Consider the following 19974-nt stretch of genomic DNA (forward strand, 5'->3'; position numbering starts at 1 on the left):
AGCATCAAGTATATATATATTACCTGTCACACATTATAAGTGTGATCAAGTCACAATTGCTTGTACCTAAGCTACCATTAATTTTTAGTTCTGTGATCAGTTCCTCTTTAGGACAAGGTCTAATATAGAATTCCGCCACATGGCAGAGAGACAGAGACTTCAGAGTGGGTTGTTGCTCTGTGCAGGACACGGAGCCAACCACTGACACATGTGAGAAGGACTTGCAGGAGGGACTTGGTCCAACCTAAATGCTTACAAACCTCAGACTCAGAAGAAGGGGCAATATCCAACTAAGGAGAGTGTGTCTTAGGACCTTTGTTTTGTTTTTAGGAGACCTGTAACTCTTGAGTGCTTTCAGAGCAAAGTCTCTGTGGTTAAGAAATTCCTTTGCTAAGCCTGTGTTCATGTTTCCAAAGGGGTTAAACTAGAAGTCCAGAGGCCATACCCTAAGCATTTATTACCAACTGAGGGGACTCAAGAGGTTTCAGACACTGATTTCAGCATCTAGGGTGGCTGGGCAGTAGTGACTCATATCTCAAAGAAGGGTGTTAGACAGGATGTCTGAACCTACCCTATCGTCCCAATGCTAGAAATAGTGATTAGACTCTACCCAGAGCCGTTGGGCTTGGAAGCACCTGGGACCCCTCGATTGGGTCCAGCCTGAAGACCACACAATAGGGGAACTGGGCCAGGTTGTAACATATAACATTTGACATATATACATATAACAATGTATGAACTCTGCAGGCCAGTCATACATTGGCCAGATATATTGCCATCTAAATTGGCACTCCTTGCTTAAAAGAAAATGTTCATCCCTTTTTCATTGTCTCCCTCCTAGCTCCAACTGTGAATAGTCAAGGAGAGCACAATTCTCCTCTGTGCTGAGAGCCGGCACAAAGACCATACGTCACTTAAAGCAACTTGAGGTCTCAAAATAGGGCTCAAGCAATGCAGAGTGTGACTTTACAGAGTGGGAATGTCACCCTGAGATAGTAAATACCTGAGCATGGTATTATTGGTCTCCACTTTGACTCTGCATGGTAGGACACACTATGCTGGTAAAGATAATATACTAAACACAAAGAATTTAATAATAACTCCTCTGTTCAGAGAAAAAAAAATCATCTCTTAGTGGGAATAGAACACGTCCTAGTCATAATGACCCAGGGCTTGATCCCGAGTGAATAGAAGGAGCAGTCTCTCTATTCCCTATCTCCACAGAGAAAGATAAAATACTAATAATTTTTTTTATTATTTTTTTTTACAGAGAAAATTTGAATATCAAAAGATTTCAGCCTAAAATCAAATAGGTTTTGGTCAAAACATTTTGAGTTTGGAGTGCTCATTTTTTCCAAGAAAAAAAAGCAGAATTTTCCATGGAAAGCCAACACTTTCATTGTTTGATCAAAAACCCAACTTTCTGCTGAAATACAGTTTGGATGGAAAATGTTGAACCTGCCCTCTCTAGTACATAATATCTACGGTGCAGGAGACACTAAATAATGTTACTTGTCTCTAGCTCTTACCCCATCTTTCATCCTTGTATCCGAAAAGTTATAGTAAAGCTCAAATGAAATTCTGCAGTAACCTGAGAGTTTAGGTGCTGCTCCTAACATACGAACGCTAAGAGTGTAAGTTGTTCCTGATGACCTGCTAGAGACTGAGTCCAGCTGTAGCGATAGTGATCACTGTGCTCATATTCACATTGGGCACGACATGCCATGGTAGGCGAGAACAAGCTACCTATATCCCTGGGGCTTTCCAGCGATGGTGATTCAGAGAGAACTTTGGAAAATGCTGATCCTACTCTCTGGAGATGGGACGGGCTCATCACAGGGTGGATGCTCATGAACAGGGTGGTTAGTGATACGTAGCCTTTTCCCCTCTAAGTCTGGAAGATCCTACAGCTGAAAAGTGTCATTAGCTAGCGTCTTGCTTTACTAGATGCACTGGTTCATAAGCTATGGTGCTGGAAGTGATCCAATGTGCCAAATCCACAATATTCCAAATTCACGACTAACAAACCATCTGAAGGGACTGTTTCCCAGGCACTGATTTGCTATTCAACTCCAAAGTAACAAGGTAGATTTAAAAAAAAACCCAAACACACATAGTTTTTATTCTGTATGTAGAAGGAGTGCTCATTTCTTAAGGACACTGGGCCAGATCCCAAGGCCATTGAAGTCAATTCGCTGGACGTTGGATCTGGACCACTGGACTGTGCTTTCACTGCGATTGTATTTGACCCTTCCATAGCTCACTGCAGCACTGAACATGCTTGAAGAACTGGATTATGGATGCAGCAAAGGCAGAGAGCTTGCTGCAGGTTCCATTAGAGAGCATTGCAGCAAGACGACATGTGGATGGGCACCTTCTCTCAGTCTGCCGCACATGGTCAATTCTCTCCTCTCAACTTTTATGCAACCTTTTGCTTCTCACTGTTAAGGAATGTGAAGGCAGCCAGTACCTCAGGCAGAGGTTGGGCGATTTTTCCAATGACTGCTGAAGAAACCCAGCCACGGCAGCCTGAGAGAAATGCAGCTGAACTTGTATTATACCCAGAAGATCTGGCAAGAACAGTTGCTGCCCATTTGATTAAGGTTGTGCGGCATCCTTTCGCCGGTTGGGTTTGCAATCTGGGATTCTGTTTAGACTCCCAGCTGCCACTTAGAGTTCAGGCAGCGGTTACAACCAGATGGATTTTTGGTGAGTGTTTCTTGGATGTAAATCTCACTACCGTCATTCATTCCTTTGTCACATGATCACAAAACACCTGTGCTCGGTGTTGCCAACGTATTGTGAATAATGCGATTTTGGCCCCTGCTAGAGCTAATCTGAGGGGAGAAGCTCCAGCCTTCATGATTTTTGGACAGCCTAGAGGGGGGAAAAGAAACAACGGATTGGCTGTCTTCCCAACTTCTCCGCCTCCTGGGGAAGGGCAGCCAATCAGAGCTGCAGCAGGAGGCAGGCAAGGCTCTAAAATTTCCCACCCCACTCAAGAGCGGAGAGACATTTTTGGATAAAGGCGGGTGGAGAGGGAGCAGCCAACACCATTTTCACAAAAGGGGAGGAGGAAAGAGAAAGAGCCCAATAGCTCAGGGCAGCTCCACTCCCTCCTCCCCTCTTAGGAAAAATGGGTTGCTCCTCTCTTCTGGAAACCATTTATTTTTATTTCTGCAGACTTGGAAACACTCGGAGCTGGTGTTTCCGTGATGATATCTGGCCATTCAAAAGGAAAGGAAGTGGCTATATTCCAGCCACAGACAAAGTGTTCTTCAAAAGGACGGTTTGGCAAGTCACATTGTCTCGTATGGCTCTCACAGCAAGACTAGACCCACTAGCTGGTTGGACTACTCCTAACAAATATGGTCATATTCATACTAAAATCTGACCTTCTTAGCCAACCTTTCTGTGCTTAAATTTCATAGAACAAGCCAGGATAGCTCTTAGATCGTCGTCATTTGTGATTGCTTCATACAGTAATTTCTTTCAAAATGTCACAGCTGGATTTGCAACAAAATGATTAAATGCTGATTTTAGTTGTTTTTTACATGTTCGTTGTGTGTTTAATCGCAAAGAAAAAACAGTGCAAGTGTGAATGAGACATTGGTGAGGGATTAGCCCAGGAACTGAGTTTCAGATTGAGGACTGAAGTGCCTTTATCTCTTCATAACACATGCAGGGACATATGAACAGGGGTGTTCTGAAAGGTATTCTGGCATCTGCATATGTTGAAAGCCCAGTTAGTTAATTAAGGCCCATTTGAAAAAGGAAAAGGCAGGCGGGTGTAGTAAAAAAGAAGTGTTTTGCACAGAAACGAAGCTTTGGGTAGGGGAGTAGCATGTACTCGTCTCCTCAGAACAGTTTAACAGGGGTGAGGACATGTCACTTGAGGTGACCCAAGAGGTAAATGGGGTGTAACATGTGCCAGCAGCAAAAATAAAGTTTCAGGTCAGGAGGCAACATCTCCCAGTTACTTTAGCGTACTCTACCAGTTGCAATTTAATTAAGAGAAAATTACACCACAGGGGTTGCTTGCAGCTCAGAAATGTGTATTCTTATTGTTGTAAGAGTCAAAAATAATCTCCTTTATTTTGGTGAAATTCTTAGAAGTTTAAATTGACATGGACAATTTAAACCAGCCGTTCAAGCTGGGAATAAGGACCCAACTTCAACCTCAGTGCCACAGCTGAAATCAATGGGGGCATCTGAGCCTAAGCCCCAGGGGCATGAAAAGACAATGTTCAAACAAAATGTACCTTGGGAACACAGGAAAATGCAGATGGATTCAGAGGGCAGTGAGAGGCTCATGACGACACGCTGAAATTTAAAGAGAAAGGAACAAATTAATTTTCAGGAGATCACCAAAATACAATTCTAAAGTGATAACTGTCATTGGGGAGAAAGAGTCAATTCCTTTACAACGGTCTTACATCATCATTTGCTTTCCTAAAGACACATATAATATACAAACATAGACACTTCGGGAAAAGGGCTGGTGGGAAGAGAGAATAAAAAAAAGAGATTAAGATGTAAATGGAAGGAAAGAAAAAGGGAACAAACTCCCTCACCTTATCATTGTGATTGTTTCCCTATTTCAAGTGACCTGCAATAGACACTCCAGACTGTAGAAGCAGCTGAAGCAGGGACTGCTGAACTGGGGGAAGGGGAAAATGGAAGGCATGATGCTGATAATTAGATATGTCCAGATTCACCATACCTTGCAGTAAACAGCGGTGAAGGGAGATGCCACCTGTGATTATACAACAGGTGATAAGAAAAGGACACATACGTTTTACTGTGGGTTACCCAATAGCAACACACCAAATGGCTAGGCGAGGATAACACCAGAAAGAATGGGGGAGACAGCAGAAAGATCACACCTGTGCAACTGATGGACTGTTGCTTTTTCTCTCCTTAGAATTGATCATCATGGGGATAGCAAGGGCCAGGAGCGGTGAGGTGGAGAAGAAGGGTCATCCCACGGTCTATTGGAGGGCAAATGATCTTCTGGTGGTTGGATGTCCTGCCCCCTTCTTCATCTAACTCATAATATCCAACCTTTCACCAAAGATCTCAAAATGTTAGATTCATTTTAATAGTGAAAAATATCTCAAGAGTTCTGATTGTAATGATGCTCGCTACTAACCATATATAGAGCGCAAAGGCCTATGTTCTTATTCTAAGCTGCCCACAGGATTTGGAGGATCCTAAGCAAAGCAAAATAAGCAGGGCTCCTTCCAGCTCTTTCTGGCCCTCGGTATGAACACCCAGCTTCTGCACACCCAAAGCCACCAGTGCAAAATGGGGAGGGGGAGATTGTAGGAAAAGTTCCCTAGCGTGGTGCCTCGCTGCCCAGTGACACTATCACAAAGGGACAAGTTGTGAAAGAGAGGATCACAGCATTGGCAGCGCTAATATTGGAATTATCTGTTAGTCTCCGCGGCCTGACAGCTGGCAAGTCTCTTGCATGCAGGGGGTAAAAATGCATCTACCCAGGTAGCAGAGGTATGAGGCTGCCACTGTTCTGTATGTAGTTTTCAAGCTAGCCATGGTTAGCTTTGCGAGAATGAAGTCTCAGGTCCAAATGCAACAGCTCAATCACAGAGACTGAGTGGATGGCAAAAGTCTTTCCGTATTTTAGCCTGGACACTTGCTTTTGCTCAAGTAAATGAACTATCATCAGCATTTAGCTCCTTCTGTAAACACTGTCCCTTGTTGGTGTGGCACATCTTACCTTCCTAGCAGCTGGGAGGGAGGGAGGGAGTACAGTATACACCCCTCTGGGGTCACAGGCAGGTCGAACGGTTAAAGATTCCAAACTGTTATGTAATCCACGAAGACAAAGCTATAAACAGAGGGCATGTCACATGTCAGTTGGTTTTGCCATTCGTCAGCTTCCAACCCACATAACCTATCAGAACCAGAGGGAATGCAAGACTTTGACCTGAAGTGATAGACGGCTGCAGCCTGGCTTCAGATCCCTCCATCACTCTTGCAACAAAGCTGTGGTTGAGCCAGAAACTGATCTCGGTTCTCCTGGCACCCCAGTCGACAAGACCATCCTTTGTCCTCTTTCTATCACTCATTTGGTGTGTCTTGTTGAAACTAGATGGGGTAGGGACTGTGCCTTCCTTCATGTTTCTACAACAACTAGCTCAGTGGTGCTCTGCTCTCAACTGAGGGCCCTGGGCACTACTGCAATACAACTAATAATAGCTGTACTGAGTGCCTTATTTGAAGGACCTTACTAATGAGAACCAGGTAGCTCAAGGTCTGCCATTACTGTAGGCTTCTTCCACTAGACAAGGATAGCCACGTCCTGACAGCCTGTCCCATCCAACACCATCTCCATATCTGTCTGGGAACGGTCAACTGCATCAGTTATCAGTGATTGGATAAAAGAAATAGCTACATTAGCAGGGAATTACTTGTGAAGCAAGATGATGTTCTTGGCATCATCTCCAAGATCAGCGGTTCCACCAGTTAGTGACAACGGTGGTAGAAGTTTTCATCTTTAGGAGCTGGACTGAAAGAGGAACACTTTTTCTTTTGGTAAGGAAACTTTTTTTTAAATGGAAACACATCATTGTAGAACACATTGCCGCGAATCAGAACTAGCCAAGAGCTGAGCAGGAGTAAAACAAAAGCAGGCCTTGATCTTTAAATGGATCGTGAGAATATGCACAGCAGGATGGTAATATGATGTGCACACATGCGCGCACACACAAGCAGCTTGTAGGGCTATAAACCTTCATACCTGAGGGCATAAAAGACAACCTCTAATTGATGAGGAGGATTAGAGAGGAACTTCTCCTCTGGGCAGGTTATTCCGTAATTGCTCACTTCAGGATTCTTGCACCTTTCTCCAGAGTGTCTCGTACCAGCCGCTGTCAGAGAAAGGATAAGAAACTAGATGGACTGTTGAATTCATTTGGAGAGACTATATAGGCTAAAGGTATTAACATAACCCAGTCACTGTCCAAAATTAAACAATGGTAAACAAGGCTCGGGGTTTGGAATACAGAGACCTCCGCTTGCTTAGTACCACGGCAAACACATCATTAAAAATCCTCGCCACCTTTGTTAAAGGTAAAGAAAAGAAGGAAAAACAGTAAAAACATTTGAAACAGAAAGTATTAAATAAGGCTTTCATTTTAACAGCATCTCTTGTTCCTTTTCCCCTTAGCCAAAGAGCATTTTAGAAAGAAAAGCCCCCTTGTCTGTCAGTCTCTTAGGCAGTACCCAGGAAGGTCATAACTGCCCTTTTCTACAAAAGAGGAGAGAACTGAGATGGGCTGGAGCTATTGTTGTTGCTGTTAAAGTCCAATCCTGTTTCGCCCCAGGGAATTCTTGGCATTCAGCTGCAGCTGGTAGAGGTGGCAATGTCATCCGGGACCCTCTTTCTGGCCCAGTTAGTTAGGACATCTCTCAGGATCAGCATGTTGAAGGCCTGGCGTCTCAAGAGATGGTGGGGGTGGCAGCCTGGCTGGTGCAGCTCACTCCAGTAGCCAATATTTCTCCCCAAAGTCTCTTTCTTTCACAAAAGGAAGGGTGGGTGGAACAGCCCATCCCCTCATTATTTTGCCCACCAGGATGGCCTGACTTCCGACACACCGGTTTTGTTTCACTGATTTCTGGTTCCACACTTTGCTTGTTTACCAAGCATGATCCTAGCACTGTCATTGAGTTATATCAATAGACCGTTTGAGGAGGGGCAGGGGGCGGACTAATTCAGTCTTTGTCTCCCTTTCATACCTTTTCCCATCAACATTCGTTGTTCCAGGTTATTTGACATCTTATGAACTTTCACATACTTTTTACAGCTGAGCACACAATTATCACAACAGGGCCTAGTCCAATCCAGTTTGGCATTTTATTGGTTCCTAATTCATTTCACACTGTGGCCACTATTTTGCCCTCTGTCTGCTGACCTTTCCATTCCTTCTTCTCCTCCACTCTTACCGCCACGTTACTTGTGGACACTAGAACCACGTTAACATAGTGCTATTAAAGAACCAGAGAGGGGCACTTCTGGAACAGCGGCTACCCTACGCCTCATCCTAAAATGAATCACTTTTGCCAGCTACTTGAAGCCAGTGAGCTCAGAACAGAGATTGCGCATGCGCTGTTACAAATGGATCCCAGCCACACTACATCATGCAGCAACATGAGTGTTTCCAAGCATGGTCTCCCACAAAGCGGTGCTTCCAGCTCTTCTAATCTTCCCAGCTCCTCTCGTGTAAAAGCTTTATGAATATCCTTATTTAATAAAGTTCTTCTTGTTTTCAGTAAGAAGCATAAGCCTATGAACTAAGCCGGTTTGGGTCGGATCATTACTTAGACAGGAGACGCCAAAGAACATCTAATCACGCTGTCAGTTCAGTAGCTGGGGCTTTTCTTCCTGAATCAGAACTAAAGTAGTGCCTCAGAGGACACACATGCTGCTCAAAGTACAATCTTTCAGAAGAGCTGTAAAACCCAGGTCTTAAGATCACTATAGATCCAGTGGTACCTTTTAGAACAGCAGGGGTGTTGACCCCCGTGCCTTTGTTAAACTTCCGGCTTCTCTAGACTTACGGTGCTACACTACTGTAGCTCTTTGTGAAGATGCTACCTACTCCAACGGGAGAGCGTCTCCTGTCAGTGTAGGTACTCCACTTCCCCGAGAGGTGGTAGCTGTGTCAATGGAAGAAGCCCTTCCATCAACTTAGCACTGTCTACATAAGAGGTTAGGTCAGTATAACCACAGTTGCTGATTCTCCATACCCCTGAGCAACATAGTTATACCGACATAAATTTGTAGTGTAGACCGGGGCTCAAACTCATGGAGTTACATTCTATCAAATACACTTGGGGGGCTCAGTTGTCCCAGATTCCCATGTAGCATCTGTGTGTGCTTTGACCATTGACTCGTTTCCACCACAGAAGCGTCTGCATTTCAGTGACTGATAACCTCTCTGCTCCCCGCACTTCTCTCCCAGGAGTGGTGTGAGCAGAGGTGATTGGGAAAAGGGTTTATTTTTTGCAGGAGAAAAAAATAAAAATATTGAAAACCAAAAATTTTCATCTTTTTTGGCAGAAAAAAAAAAAAAAGATTTTCTGCAGAAATCAGATACCTCCCAAAAACATTTTCCTTTTGCCAAAACCCCAATTTTCCATCAAAAACCAGTTTTGAAGGCAATTTTTTTGGCCAGCCCCAGCAGTGAGGCCTAGTTAATGTTTGCAAAAGTGCTTCTGAGTTCCTGGAAAGAGAAAGATTCTCTAGAAGTAAAAAATGGTATTACACAACTCAAGTAATACTACCACACTGCTAATCATACCTGACATTTCTTTGGTGCCACTCATGATGTTCAGAGAGCTTTACAAACATGGTCTAATGAATCCCTCCCAACAGTCCTGCCACACTTGATATTACTAAATTAGCAAGTTCAAAATATGCTTAAATAAAAGAAAGAAAACACAAACCATTACTTCACCAAGGAAGTTATTGTGTTCCTCAGTAGCTTCCAACCCTTGTACATGTCAGGAAGAAAAGATTATGTTTTTGCTCTTCCCCAAGGGCGTGATTACTTCAAGTTAATTCCAAAGCATACTTGAGTTAACAACAATGCAGAGTGAAAATTATGACAAGACCTCACTTGCTACCAGATGTGACAGATGTGTGTGTGTGGCATGGGGGAGTGATATCCCAGGTTGCTTTAATACAGAACAGAGACATAAAGATGTTTCAATGACACTGTCTGTTTTAAGACCTTCGTAGGCCCTAGGCACACTTGCCTTCGTAGGCCCCCCGACCGAAATAACTAATTTGATTTTAGCTATTAATTTAAGCACATTAATTGCGAGGTTTTGTGGCCCCTAGTTATGCCACTCTGAGCAAAATGTCAAATAAAAATTGTTCAAAATTGAACCCTGCATTTAATGCATTCCCTTTTGCTAATATTGTAACCATATTCCTTAAAAGCTTAGAAAATTTTAAATCTTGTCACAGAATTAAATTTACAATGGATATATGTAATAATATAATAGTAATTTGTACCGTATATAAATATATTTAATTTAAGAAGATATGAATTTTGATTTTATTGTTTGCTTTTCAAATGTTCGGATAAATTTTATTTTAGTTCACAAAATTTTTTGTAGGCCCTGAAAGTTTCATGGGCTCTAGGCACTGTGCCTATTGTGCCTAATGGATAATACAGCCCCGACCTCAGGTTTAAATGAAGTAAATCTCCAGTGCCCCGCCTGCTTCGTGCTGGGGAAAATGAACTTGAAAAACAACTCATGGGCTCAGCAGCAGATTGTCAGCAAATGCTTGTCAATGTCAGCTCCAGGATTAGCATCAGGCAAACAACTTCAGACAGTGTCTTGGCTTGGGGAGTAGGTGAGAGTGAAAGGCCTCTAGTTTTTCTTCCCTGGTGTCAAAACAGTGTATGGTCAAGTTTGCAAAACTGTGCGTGTGCAATCCTATGCATGCATGCGGCAGGATTAAATAAAACTGTTCCTTTGCTCACACAGATACCCAGCTGGTGCTTACAGTCATGGTAATCAAGTATACAAATTAAGTGTGTAATTGTGCACAAAAGTTTTGGAAAATCCAGCCCCTTGAATTCGTAAAGAGTTTTTTTTCCAGATGCCATTCATCACATGTAAAATATCTAAATGTGCTTTTTGTAACAAGTGAACCAGAGCCAAACCTTGGATCCAAAATCCAGGGTAAGTGGATCTGGATCCAAATCCAAAGACTTTGGAGCTGAACTCTGTTTATAATAGGCTGAACCAAACCTCTGGATCCAAATGGATCCAGGACCCAGGGAAAACACATTTCTTATTTCTGCGTAGCTTGAGTAGATGTTTCTGTGAGATGTGGAAAATACAGCTGACAGTTACTGTAACATACTGCTGACGTTTTGTTGAAATAACATGGTCATTATGGGGTACCAGGGGAAACTATAATAAAATACACACAATAACTTGGCTCACCATTACTACAACGTCCTCAGAATGGTTAACATTGTGCACTGCTTTATTGCAAGTGCAACATCTAAGTAGGAACCTCTTGAATCAGTGCTCAGGCATGAAGAGGCTTATTTGAAAGTGCCAGCCAGTAGCTTTAATTAATTACCACCTACTCGTAGCTTGGCTCACAACAAAAAGAGCTGGCTTCCCAGGCTGGTTTTTCAAACCTTCCTGGTTCTATTTATAGAATGAGTTTAAAACAAGAGAGAGATTATGTTGTGTTTTTATTCAAAGAGTCTTATGAACGAACCAAACTGGACTTCTGTGGATGGGATATAATACTGCTGGCTCACCACAGAGATGGCTTTTTCAAAGGAATGAAACCTTTGGCCTGTATAAGAAAGTAGCCCAACAGCTCAGCGGAGCAACAGATTTTCTGCAGACTGAAGTCTTCTTTCAAATGCAGATTTGACTTTCAAGGTAAAACCAAATAGTCGATCTATATTCCATTTGTTTTTTGGCTGACACGGAACAGCTGCTTATTCTGATTCTTCCAGTTACCCTGGATCCTTTTGCCCACCTACCCTCAATTCTCCCGCAAGATCTTAAAGATCCTACTTTCCTGGGAGTGCGTGGGGGTGGGAGGAATACCACATTAGCTCCTTAGAAACAAAAGCACTCAGACATAAGACACAAATGCGTCCGTTTGCTTTTGCTGGCAGCTTCCAACCCCAGATTTAGCTCGCTCACTATAAGCAACAATGGAAGAACAGAAGTTCCGTTCAAAAAGGCAGCCACCCCACAGACACTCCCTCATGGCAGCTCTCCACCATGTCAAACGCCTGCCAGCAGCTCTGCAACCTCAACCACATAACTAAGAGATTAACATGTTCCTCTGCATTCTTCTCCTCCACGGGTCATGGTAACACTTCTGTGAAAGGAAAGGACTCCAAGATTGCTTGGAATCACTTTGACATTTCAGAATTGATTTAAAAAAAAATCTATTTTGTAGATCCATCCATCTAGCTTCTCTGATCCAGTTTCAGTTGGATAGATTTATTCTTCACTTCCTGTCCTAAATGGCTATGTAGTTACGTGACAGTTTGCAGTAATACTATCATGATTCTGCCCTAGATATGCTTGCTCTGAGAGGCTGGTGAATAGAGTTGGGTGGAAAACGGGTGTGTGTGGAAATTTTCAACTTTTTGGTACACACACACACACACACACACACACCACACCCTCCCCCCCCCAATAAGTTTTTAGTTTTCAGCCAAAAAGTTTGAGTTTTCAATTTTCTGTTGAAAAATGCCCCTCAAAAAAATCCACAGAAATTCACCACAAACATTTTTGTTTACCCAAACCAATTTTTTCCACTGAAAACATCGACCGTTTTGCTGGAAAATTTTCAAGCCGCTTGACTGATGAAATGATTCCTGTGCATGAAACAGGTCTATAGTTATTCCCAGATGGGCCCTTTTAAAGCCAATGGGCTTTGGATCAGGTCCTATAAAAATTAACAATACCTGAATTAAGGACCATTTTTTGACCCCAAAAGTTTGTGCTAGAACTTACTGAAAAGTTTGCTCCAGGAGACATCATGCTATTGATTTTGCCCATCATTAAAGCAACAGCAGGTGTGTCTCCACAAATATCGGAACTTTATGTTTCGTCAGATATAATGTGTAAGGCCTCCCTGGGCCCATATTTGTGCTATATTGAAAACTGTGATCAGTTTTAATTCTCAGGTGTTTTCCTGGTCTTGCTTGCCAGCACAGGGCTCTGTAGGGAAGTGTGCAGTGTGATCTGGGGCCTAGCAACCATCTGCTCTGCAGCCAGCCAGTCTAAGGTGGGAAAAGCGGTGCCTCTGTTCAGGGAGCAGCCAGCTTTCTTTCTGTCTGGTTTTGGAGTTCTTGTGTGCTGCTATTCTGGACTCTAAGAATAAAAGTACGGTTACACTGCAACCTTCCAGCAAGAGTATTTGATGTTTTCAATCTAACTCCCTTGTGTATGCTGTGAACATAACACTTTGCCCTTCTTTAGAGTTTCAGGCAATAAGGATCTCCCTGAAGCAATATATGGTGAAGTACAGAATACAGGGAACAAATGCTTTGTCGGAGGGTCTAAATCAGAGGGATGCAGCAATCTGTGTGAACTCAGTCTCTTAGATTAAGCCAGCTACAGCTGGAAAGAAATAAACTAGGCAAACAATATAATTATGCCAAGGCTGTGAAAACATGTACGTGACTGAGTCATGTACCTTGCCAGGAGCTATTAATCCAAGACTAGAATACACGCCTAGAGATTTCAGTGCAATTACTGTATTCTGCACTGTACCGAATCCTTTAGCTTTTTGCAAAGGGTTGTTCAAGACTGGGAATTCCATTTCAGACGTTCCCATATCAGGGGACGTCTACACTGCAGGGGGAGCCGTGATTCCCAGGGCAGGCAGACAGACTCGTGTTAGCTAAGCTCAGGATATCATGCTAAAAACGTCAGCGTGGACGTTGCGGGCCTGGTGGCAGATCAGACTAGCCACCCAAGCTTGGACCCAGGAGGCTCAGTGGGCTTGGACGGTGGCTAGCCCAAGCTGCTGTCAGGGCTGCAACATCCACACTATTATTTTTAGCCAGCTAGCAAAAGTCCGTCTACCCACGCTGGGCATCAAACCTCTCAGCTACAGTGTAGACATACCCTCAAGGGTCTGCTTCTCTCCACAGAAGTTATTTATATTCCATGTATTCATGCAGGAGCAAGCTAGCAAGATCTAGGCCAACGTGCAAGAGGCATACCAAAGAAACGAGCACACAGAGACATCCTGGATCAGATTCTCCACTTCTTTGCATCTTCTGTACTCAACTACACCTGTCCAAAGCGAGTGTGAAAAGTTAGTGATATACATCCCCCTTGCACAGGTGTAAGTGATTACCCACAGCAAAAGACAGTTGACAATCAGGCCTGCAATATGTACAGGATATTTGCAGTGCACATCATCATTGTGCGTCAGCAAGGAGATGGGACTCTGCTTTGTTTCTTAAAAATGCATCAGTCACTTTCTTTTTAAATGTTATACAACACTGATCACTAATAGATCAGAGGGATCCTTGATTGATTGCACACCTGATCCCATTGGGATGCTGACTTATGTTAAAGGCCAATGAGCAGCAGTTAAAGTTCAGAAAGCCATTCAGACATCTGAGAGGTGCACACCTGAAAAGCCGGCACTGGAAGCAGCAGACAGCAGGCTAGTCATTTCTGAGCAGTGCTGCTCCTGACAATATCGGTCAGACCTTAAAATGCAAACACATCACCAGTGTAACTGCTGCTTTAACTGGTCAGTGTGGCAGAACAGGGCTCACAGAACCATGACTAGAAACATAAGGTCTGGCGATTGCTATGGCAGGTCAGTCCAGTGGGTCCATCTAGACTAGTCCCTGTCATAAGCCAGAGGCCAATCTTTGATATTGCAGAGGAAGACAAAAAAGTCCCCATAAATCAGTCAATTCTACCATCTACGTAGAGGGGTAGGGTGGGGAGAAAAGTCTTCTTTTGCTCCCTTTAGTAATCAGCTTAGATCCTCACATCTGGGACGGATTGTCTGAATCTTGGCATACATGATAATACAATGCAGTGATTGGTCATAAAACACCCAATTCCCTTTTAAAGCCTAGCCAGAGTGGTTAAGTCCATGGCCTCCTGCTGCAACGTTGTGAACTTCTGCTAGAAGCCACAGTCTGGGATTTACCTCTCAGACACCAATCCTGCAAATGTATGCTGTGTTCAAGACGGAGCATAAGTGTTTGCAAGATGGGGGTCGAGGGCCTGTTCTAAAGCCCATTAAAATCAGCTTCAGCCTTTCCATTGGCTTCAGTGGGCTTTTTGGCTCAAGACTGGTTTTAAACATACACATGAGTATTTCCAGGAGGTTAGCTAGTCAGTCTTGTCTGAGTAAGCCATTTACACCAGCGAGAACCTCCTTGGCAAGGTTGATTTAACCCATGTCTTTCAGATGATGCTCTGCTGAGGTTATCTAACAATTAGGAGTCTTGGACACAAGAAAGGACCGCATTTGCTCAGCACACAAACCATTGCTGGAGCAGTGTATGTGCATGCTCCCAAGATCAGAAAAAACATGTATACAGAACACTGTTCCCTTTACATTTGGGATTGTTCTTCAGAAAAGAAACCAAGGAACAAAAGTACAATCTGGGGATGGGGGTTTTCTGAGAAGTCCCTCAAACAAGCCATTTTCATTGTTTCTAGCTCATATCTCCTATTCACCTGTCATCCTCCCCCTAACCTCACCAATATAAACAGGAAGAAAACTTCACCCTTCTCTAGCACCTTTCATTCCAGGCTCTCAAAATACTTTAAAAACTGCACTGGATAATGTTCATAGAGAAGTATTTTTATCCCCATTTAGCATGTATGGAAATGGAAGCACAGACAGGCGAAGGGACTTGCCCAAGGGCACACAGTGAGTTTGTAGCAGAGCCAAGAATAGAACCCAGGAGTCACGGCTCTCAGACACCTATTGTAACCACTAGACCATACAAGCAAATACAGCTGCAACACATGTTTAAAATAGGTGAGACGTGGGGGTGCTTTTTTTAAATAAAATTCAGGATCTACATTTCCATTGGCTGCTGACCATCTGTTAATGGAGCCTCAGGATCAACGGCCTGAGATGTGCAATGGAAAGGTGGAGCCGTTCCTGAGGGTGCTAATTCTGTGCTAAGCCTCTTGTGAATTGGTAACCAGAGAAAAACAAAACCACTTGCTGGGGTTTAAAGGACTAGCTCCTACCAGAGTCCTTGTTGGAGTTGGGGTGACCTCTTGTAAACATCTTAGCATGGGTTCAGTTTCTTGTACTGTTTTTAATATGGTTTTCTCTGCAATGGTTTCATCTTCAGAATAAATATGATTTCTTGCAAGTTAACTGCTGGTAATTACAGCTTTTAACCTTCAGAGAGAAAGCACAGCTCAGATGCTGGCCAGTTGAGACAGTCTGGCTTGTGGGGGATATCACAGCACAGGCAGAGAGTTATGCAGCCTGGAAAAACCCCAGTCAGGAGAGAAAGACATGTGGGTCTCCAGCCAGGAGAGGTGACAGCTGTGGAGCTGGAAGCGTAGAGTGGGTGCCCTTGGTGAACCACGGAGGGGGAATATAGGTGCAGTTGCCCTGAACTGTGACAACACTGTCTGGTCAATTAACCTCCAATGGAGTCATCCCATGAAGGCATTTGACACAGAGACTGGTGGGTTGTTTGGACATCAAGACAGTTGGTGAGGGGGTCAGCAAAGAAAGCTAACAGTGCATCCCATGCTGAGTATCTTCCTCAACTTCCTTCCCATAAAAGTTAGCTTATCTGAGCTCTCCCAACCCCATACACAAAACAACACCCCCGCAGGGGGACCAGATGTCCTAATTTTATCAGAACTGCCTCGATTTTTCAGGGCTTTGTCATATAGGACGCTATTACCCCCCATCCCGATTTTTCACACTTGTTATCTGGTTCATCCTACCTCCCCCTTTTCTTGACAGAGCAGGCAGGGAGATCCTCTGCAAGCCCTTCTATAGCAAACAGGCCCATGCCCAAGATTGGCCAAGTCAGCACCAAATCACAATATGCAGGAGGAGTTCCAAGTAAATGTGTCCTTTACACCCACAGGAAAGAGCTCCATATTTGACCTATAATAACAATGCATTAAGGCACAGAATAAGCTTAGACATAAGCAGTTGATCAGCACAGATGAGCCATTCTGATTCCTACTAAATTCTTGGTGGCCAGACTTAACCACCTAGCAGACTGCCCTCACCTACTAACTAGACCTGTTCCTGGTTGTGACAAGCTGTAGGATGCATGTTAACACTTACACCAGGACTCTCATGGGGTGTAGGCCGTAGCAACCCTAGGGATCCAATTCTGCAGTCTGTGCTAGTGCAGAACTCCTACAGATATAAGTGGGCAGCGTGTGTGACAGTAGAAATTGCAGGCTACACGAGCCCAAAGGGAATTAATTTCCTTCCCACTCAGTCCAGTAGGAGCTTAACCAAGGCTGCCTGAGCTGAAAGTCAAACTTTATATTTCTAACTGTTAAGCAATACACTCTTAAAAACATCATTAAACTCCCATCAACTAACTGTGCACATGCTATAATTCAGCCATGCATAAATACATATACAAATACATATTCTGTTCTAAACCCACTTGTTCCATGATGTCTGCCAACTGCAGAGACCATGCACCACTCTATGTTTGTTCTGTATCGTAATGCTCCATCTCCGCCTTTAAGACTTTATGCTCCTTGGGGGCAGGGACCTTATTATTGTTTATCATCATGTAACTACTATATAGTGCCACGTACCCTGCAATAAAACTACTCTACTGTTCATAGACTGCAATATTATGTTGTACGGCCTCCAACTCTCAGTACTGGTTTTGTGGATAAAGTTTTAAGGCTTATCACAAACAGCATGAAAAAGAAGCATGCATCTAATGAAGTCTCTTCAAAATAAATAATAATAAATAAAATAAATTCCACAAGCAAGATCCGTAGCTGGTGTAAATCAGCACAGCTCCATTAACTTCTACGGATCTATGCTGATTTACACCCGCTGAAGATGTAACTCACGTCTGTACTGTGAGCAATGCCAAGACAAATGACAGTTGGGACTGCATGTAGAGAACTACTTTACAAAACCACAGCTACTAAATCCCGCACCGGCTGTACCACACTCCTACCAGAACAAGTTCTGTTATTTTAACATCTAAACTTGGACTCAGATATATTATGTCCGCGACTATTCAGCCTTGCAAAGTTCCGCAATAACATATGTAGAGCCACCCGTTTTGCCAAAATAATGCAAGATGCAGAACTATCCCACTAGCTGTACACCAGTGGATAACAGGAACAAAACCGAGCTAGATAAGAGCAGAACAGTCTGATCGCAGCTTTACATGTTACAGGTTTGTTTGGCTTAATAGAAACCGAAGTGGGGAGGGGGGGATCTATGAAAGAGGGGAGAGAAATCTAACTCTGATTTGTGTTTCCATGTATACAATACACGCAGGGCACGGAGCAGCTAGAAATACCGTAGATAAGATAGGCGAGAAGCTGATTTGAAACCACGAGATTGCGAGCGGACCCGCGTGGAGCGGCTCAACCAGTGTCCGCGTCGGACCAGGCCAGGAGAGGCCGGCAGCACCCTGGAGACTAACACGTTTCATCTCTGCAGGGGTAATCAGCCTTCCTGGGCTGCAACCCGCTTCGGCAGATGGCTGCAGGCCAGGGAAAGCTACGCCTTACATGTTGTGAGTCTTCAACCTGCTCCAGGGCGCCGGTGGGTTTTGCTGCACGCGGACTAACAGCGCTACCCCGCGGGAACGTCTCCTGGCTTCTGTCCTTGCATGTCTGTCCCCGGGCTACCGACACTCCGGCCGCTCGCCCGCACCAGCTACAACGTCAGCCCAGCGCCGGCCAGGTGCTTTGGGAAAGCAACCGGCCTGCAGCGCGGGTCTCCCCGCCAAGCGGCGCAGCGATCCGGCTGCCCAACCCGCCAGCAAAGGGACCCGTTTTCGGTCACACACACACACACACACACACACAGTCCAGCTAGCACGTCTGCCCAGCAGGCAGGCAGGCAGGCACCGGGGCAGGAAGGGGGGTGGGGCAGGGCTTTGCACGGGTCACCCCGTCCCGGGTGCGGAGAGGAGCCTCCGTGCTAGACAAAGCCGCGCGCCGCGCAGGCACAGACCCCCTCCCCTCCGCTTCGAAAGCGGCGCTGGGGGCAGGCCAGGGTGCAAAGAGCGGGCAGGGGGCAGGCTCCCCGCGGGCCCCGCTCCTGGGTCTCTTGCCTGCCCAGCCGCTGCACACAGCTGTTTGCCGGGGGGTAGGGGCGGGAGGACCCAGTCGCCCTTGGCACTTTGCAATCCCGGCGCAGCAGCAGCACCCCCCCAATGCACCCTGCCCCGGCACCTTCGAGCCCCGCAGGCCCGGGGGAAGGGGGGGCAGCGCAGCACGGTCCCTCTGCTCAGGCACCGGCTGTGTCGCAGAGAAGGGGGGGGGAGGACCAGGCGTTTGCAATTTACCAAGTCAGCTTCGCGTGCCCGCAGGGTCCCCGCTCGCCCCGGCTCTGCTCCCCGCACGAGCTCGGTGGAGGCTCCTGGGCAGCGCTTGGCGCGAGCCCTCCGCGAGCGATGAAGGCGGCGGCGGCTCGTCAGGCTGCTGAGCTGCTTGGGAGGGCGGCGTTAGCGGCGCCTTCCCCTGGCTCAGCTCCCTTCTCTGCCACAGGGGGCGCTGCAGCGCAGCCAGAGGGGGGCAGGTGCTGCGCGGAGCCAAGGCAAGGCCGAGGTGGGGAGGGGAGGAGCGGAGAGCTCTCTGCGCAGGCTGTGCATGGCAGCAAAGACAGCTCACTGAACAACTCACTGCATGCCCGCCCGCTTTTGCCTGTGCAGGACGGACCCTTCTCTGTCCTAGGGGCTTTGTCCAGTCCAGTTTGCAATGCAAGTGCCTCTGCCTGAGCATTCAGAGCAGCACCTCCAGGGCAGGAAACTTCATTATCCAGCCACAGGTACCTTTAAAGTAGGGAATGCAGGGCCGGCCTGTTAACAAACAGCTGCACCTTCGGCTGGGGGGGAGAGGGGATGGCAGAAAGAGCTGTCTGTCTTCTTCCCGTGCATCCACATTCAACGTGAGAAGAGAAGATTGTCAGATATCAGTAAAAGTTGGCATTGTCCAGTCTCACTGTCGCAGAGATCAGAACTAGGATGTCAAGCGTGGTTCCCTGGGTTGTGCCTGTCTTTTCTCTGGTGGGTCCTCTAGCACCGTGTTTCTCAATGCACCAGTCCCTGAGCTCTCCCTGACCCCATAGAGGAAGCTGCTCCCTGCTAGCGAAAAGGTTGAGAGAAACTGCTCCATCACCTCCCCTAGCCTGCACTGGATTCAGCAGGACTGCTGCAGGGGCCTTGCTGTGCCAAACCACTTGTAGGATCAGGACCGTAATGG

The 19974-nt window shown here is 45.4% G+C and overlaps 1 protein-coding gene across 1 annotated transcript in view; it reads right to left on the minus strand.

Moving 5' to 3' along the window:
• VWA2 (von Willebrand factor A domain containing 2) overlaps positions 1 to 4314 on the minus strand; it is a 39417-nt gene extending 35103 nt beyond the window's left edge. The window contains exon 1 of the mRNA XM_067537029.1: positions 4263 to 4314. Coding sequence (XP_067393130.1) covers positions 4263 to 4314 — 52 coding nt within the window. The remainder of the gene's footprint in view (positions 1 to 4262) is intronic.
• Positions 4315 to 19974: the final 15660 nt, after the last annotated feature.

Source organism: Emydura macquarii, unplaced genomic scaffold (genome assembly GCF_026122565.2).
Source record: "Emydura macquarii macquarii isolate MOO-44397 ecotype Brisbane River unplaced genomic scaffold, CSIRO-AGI_Emac_v2 contig_3692, whole genome shotgun sequence".
Taxonomy (NCBI): Eukaryota; Metazoa; Chordata; order Testudines; family Chelidae; genus Emydura; species Emydura macquarii.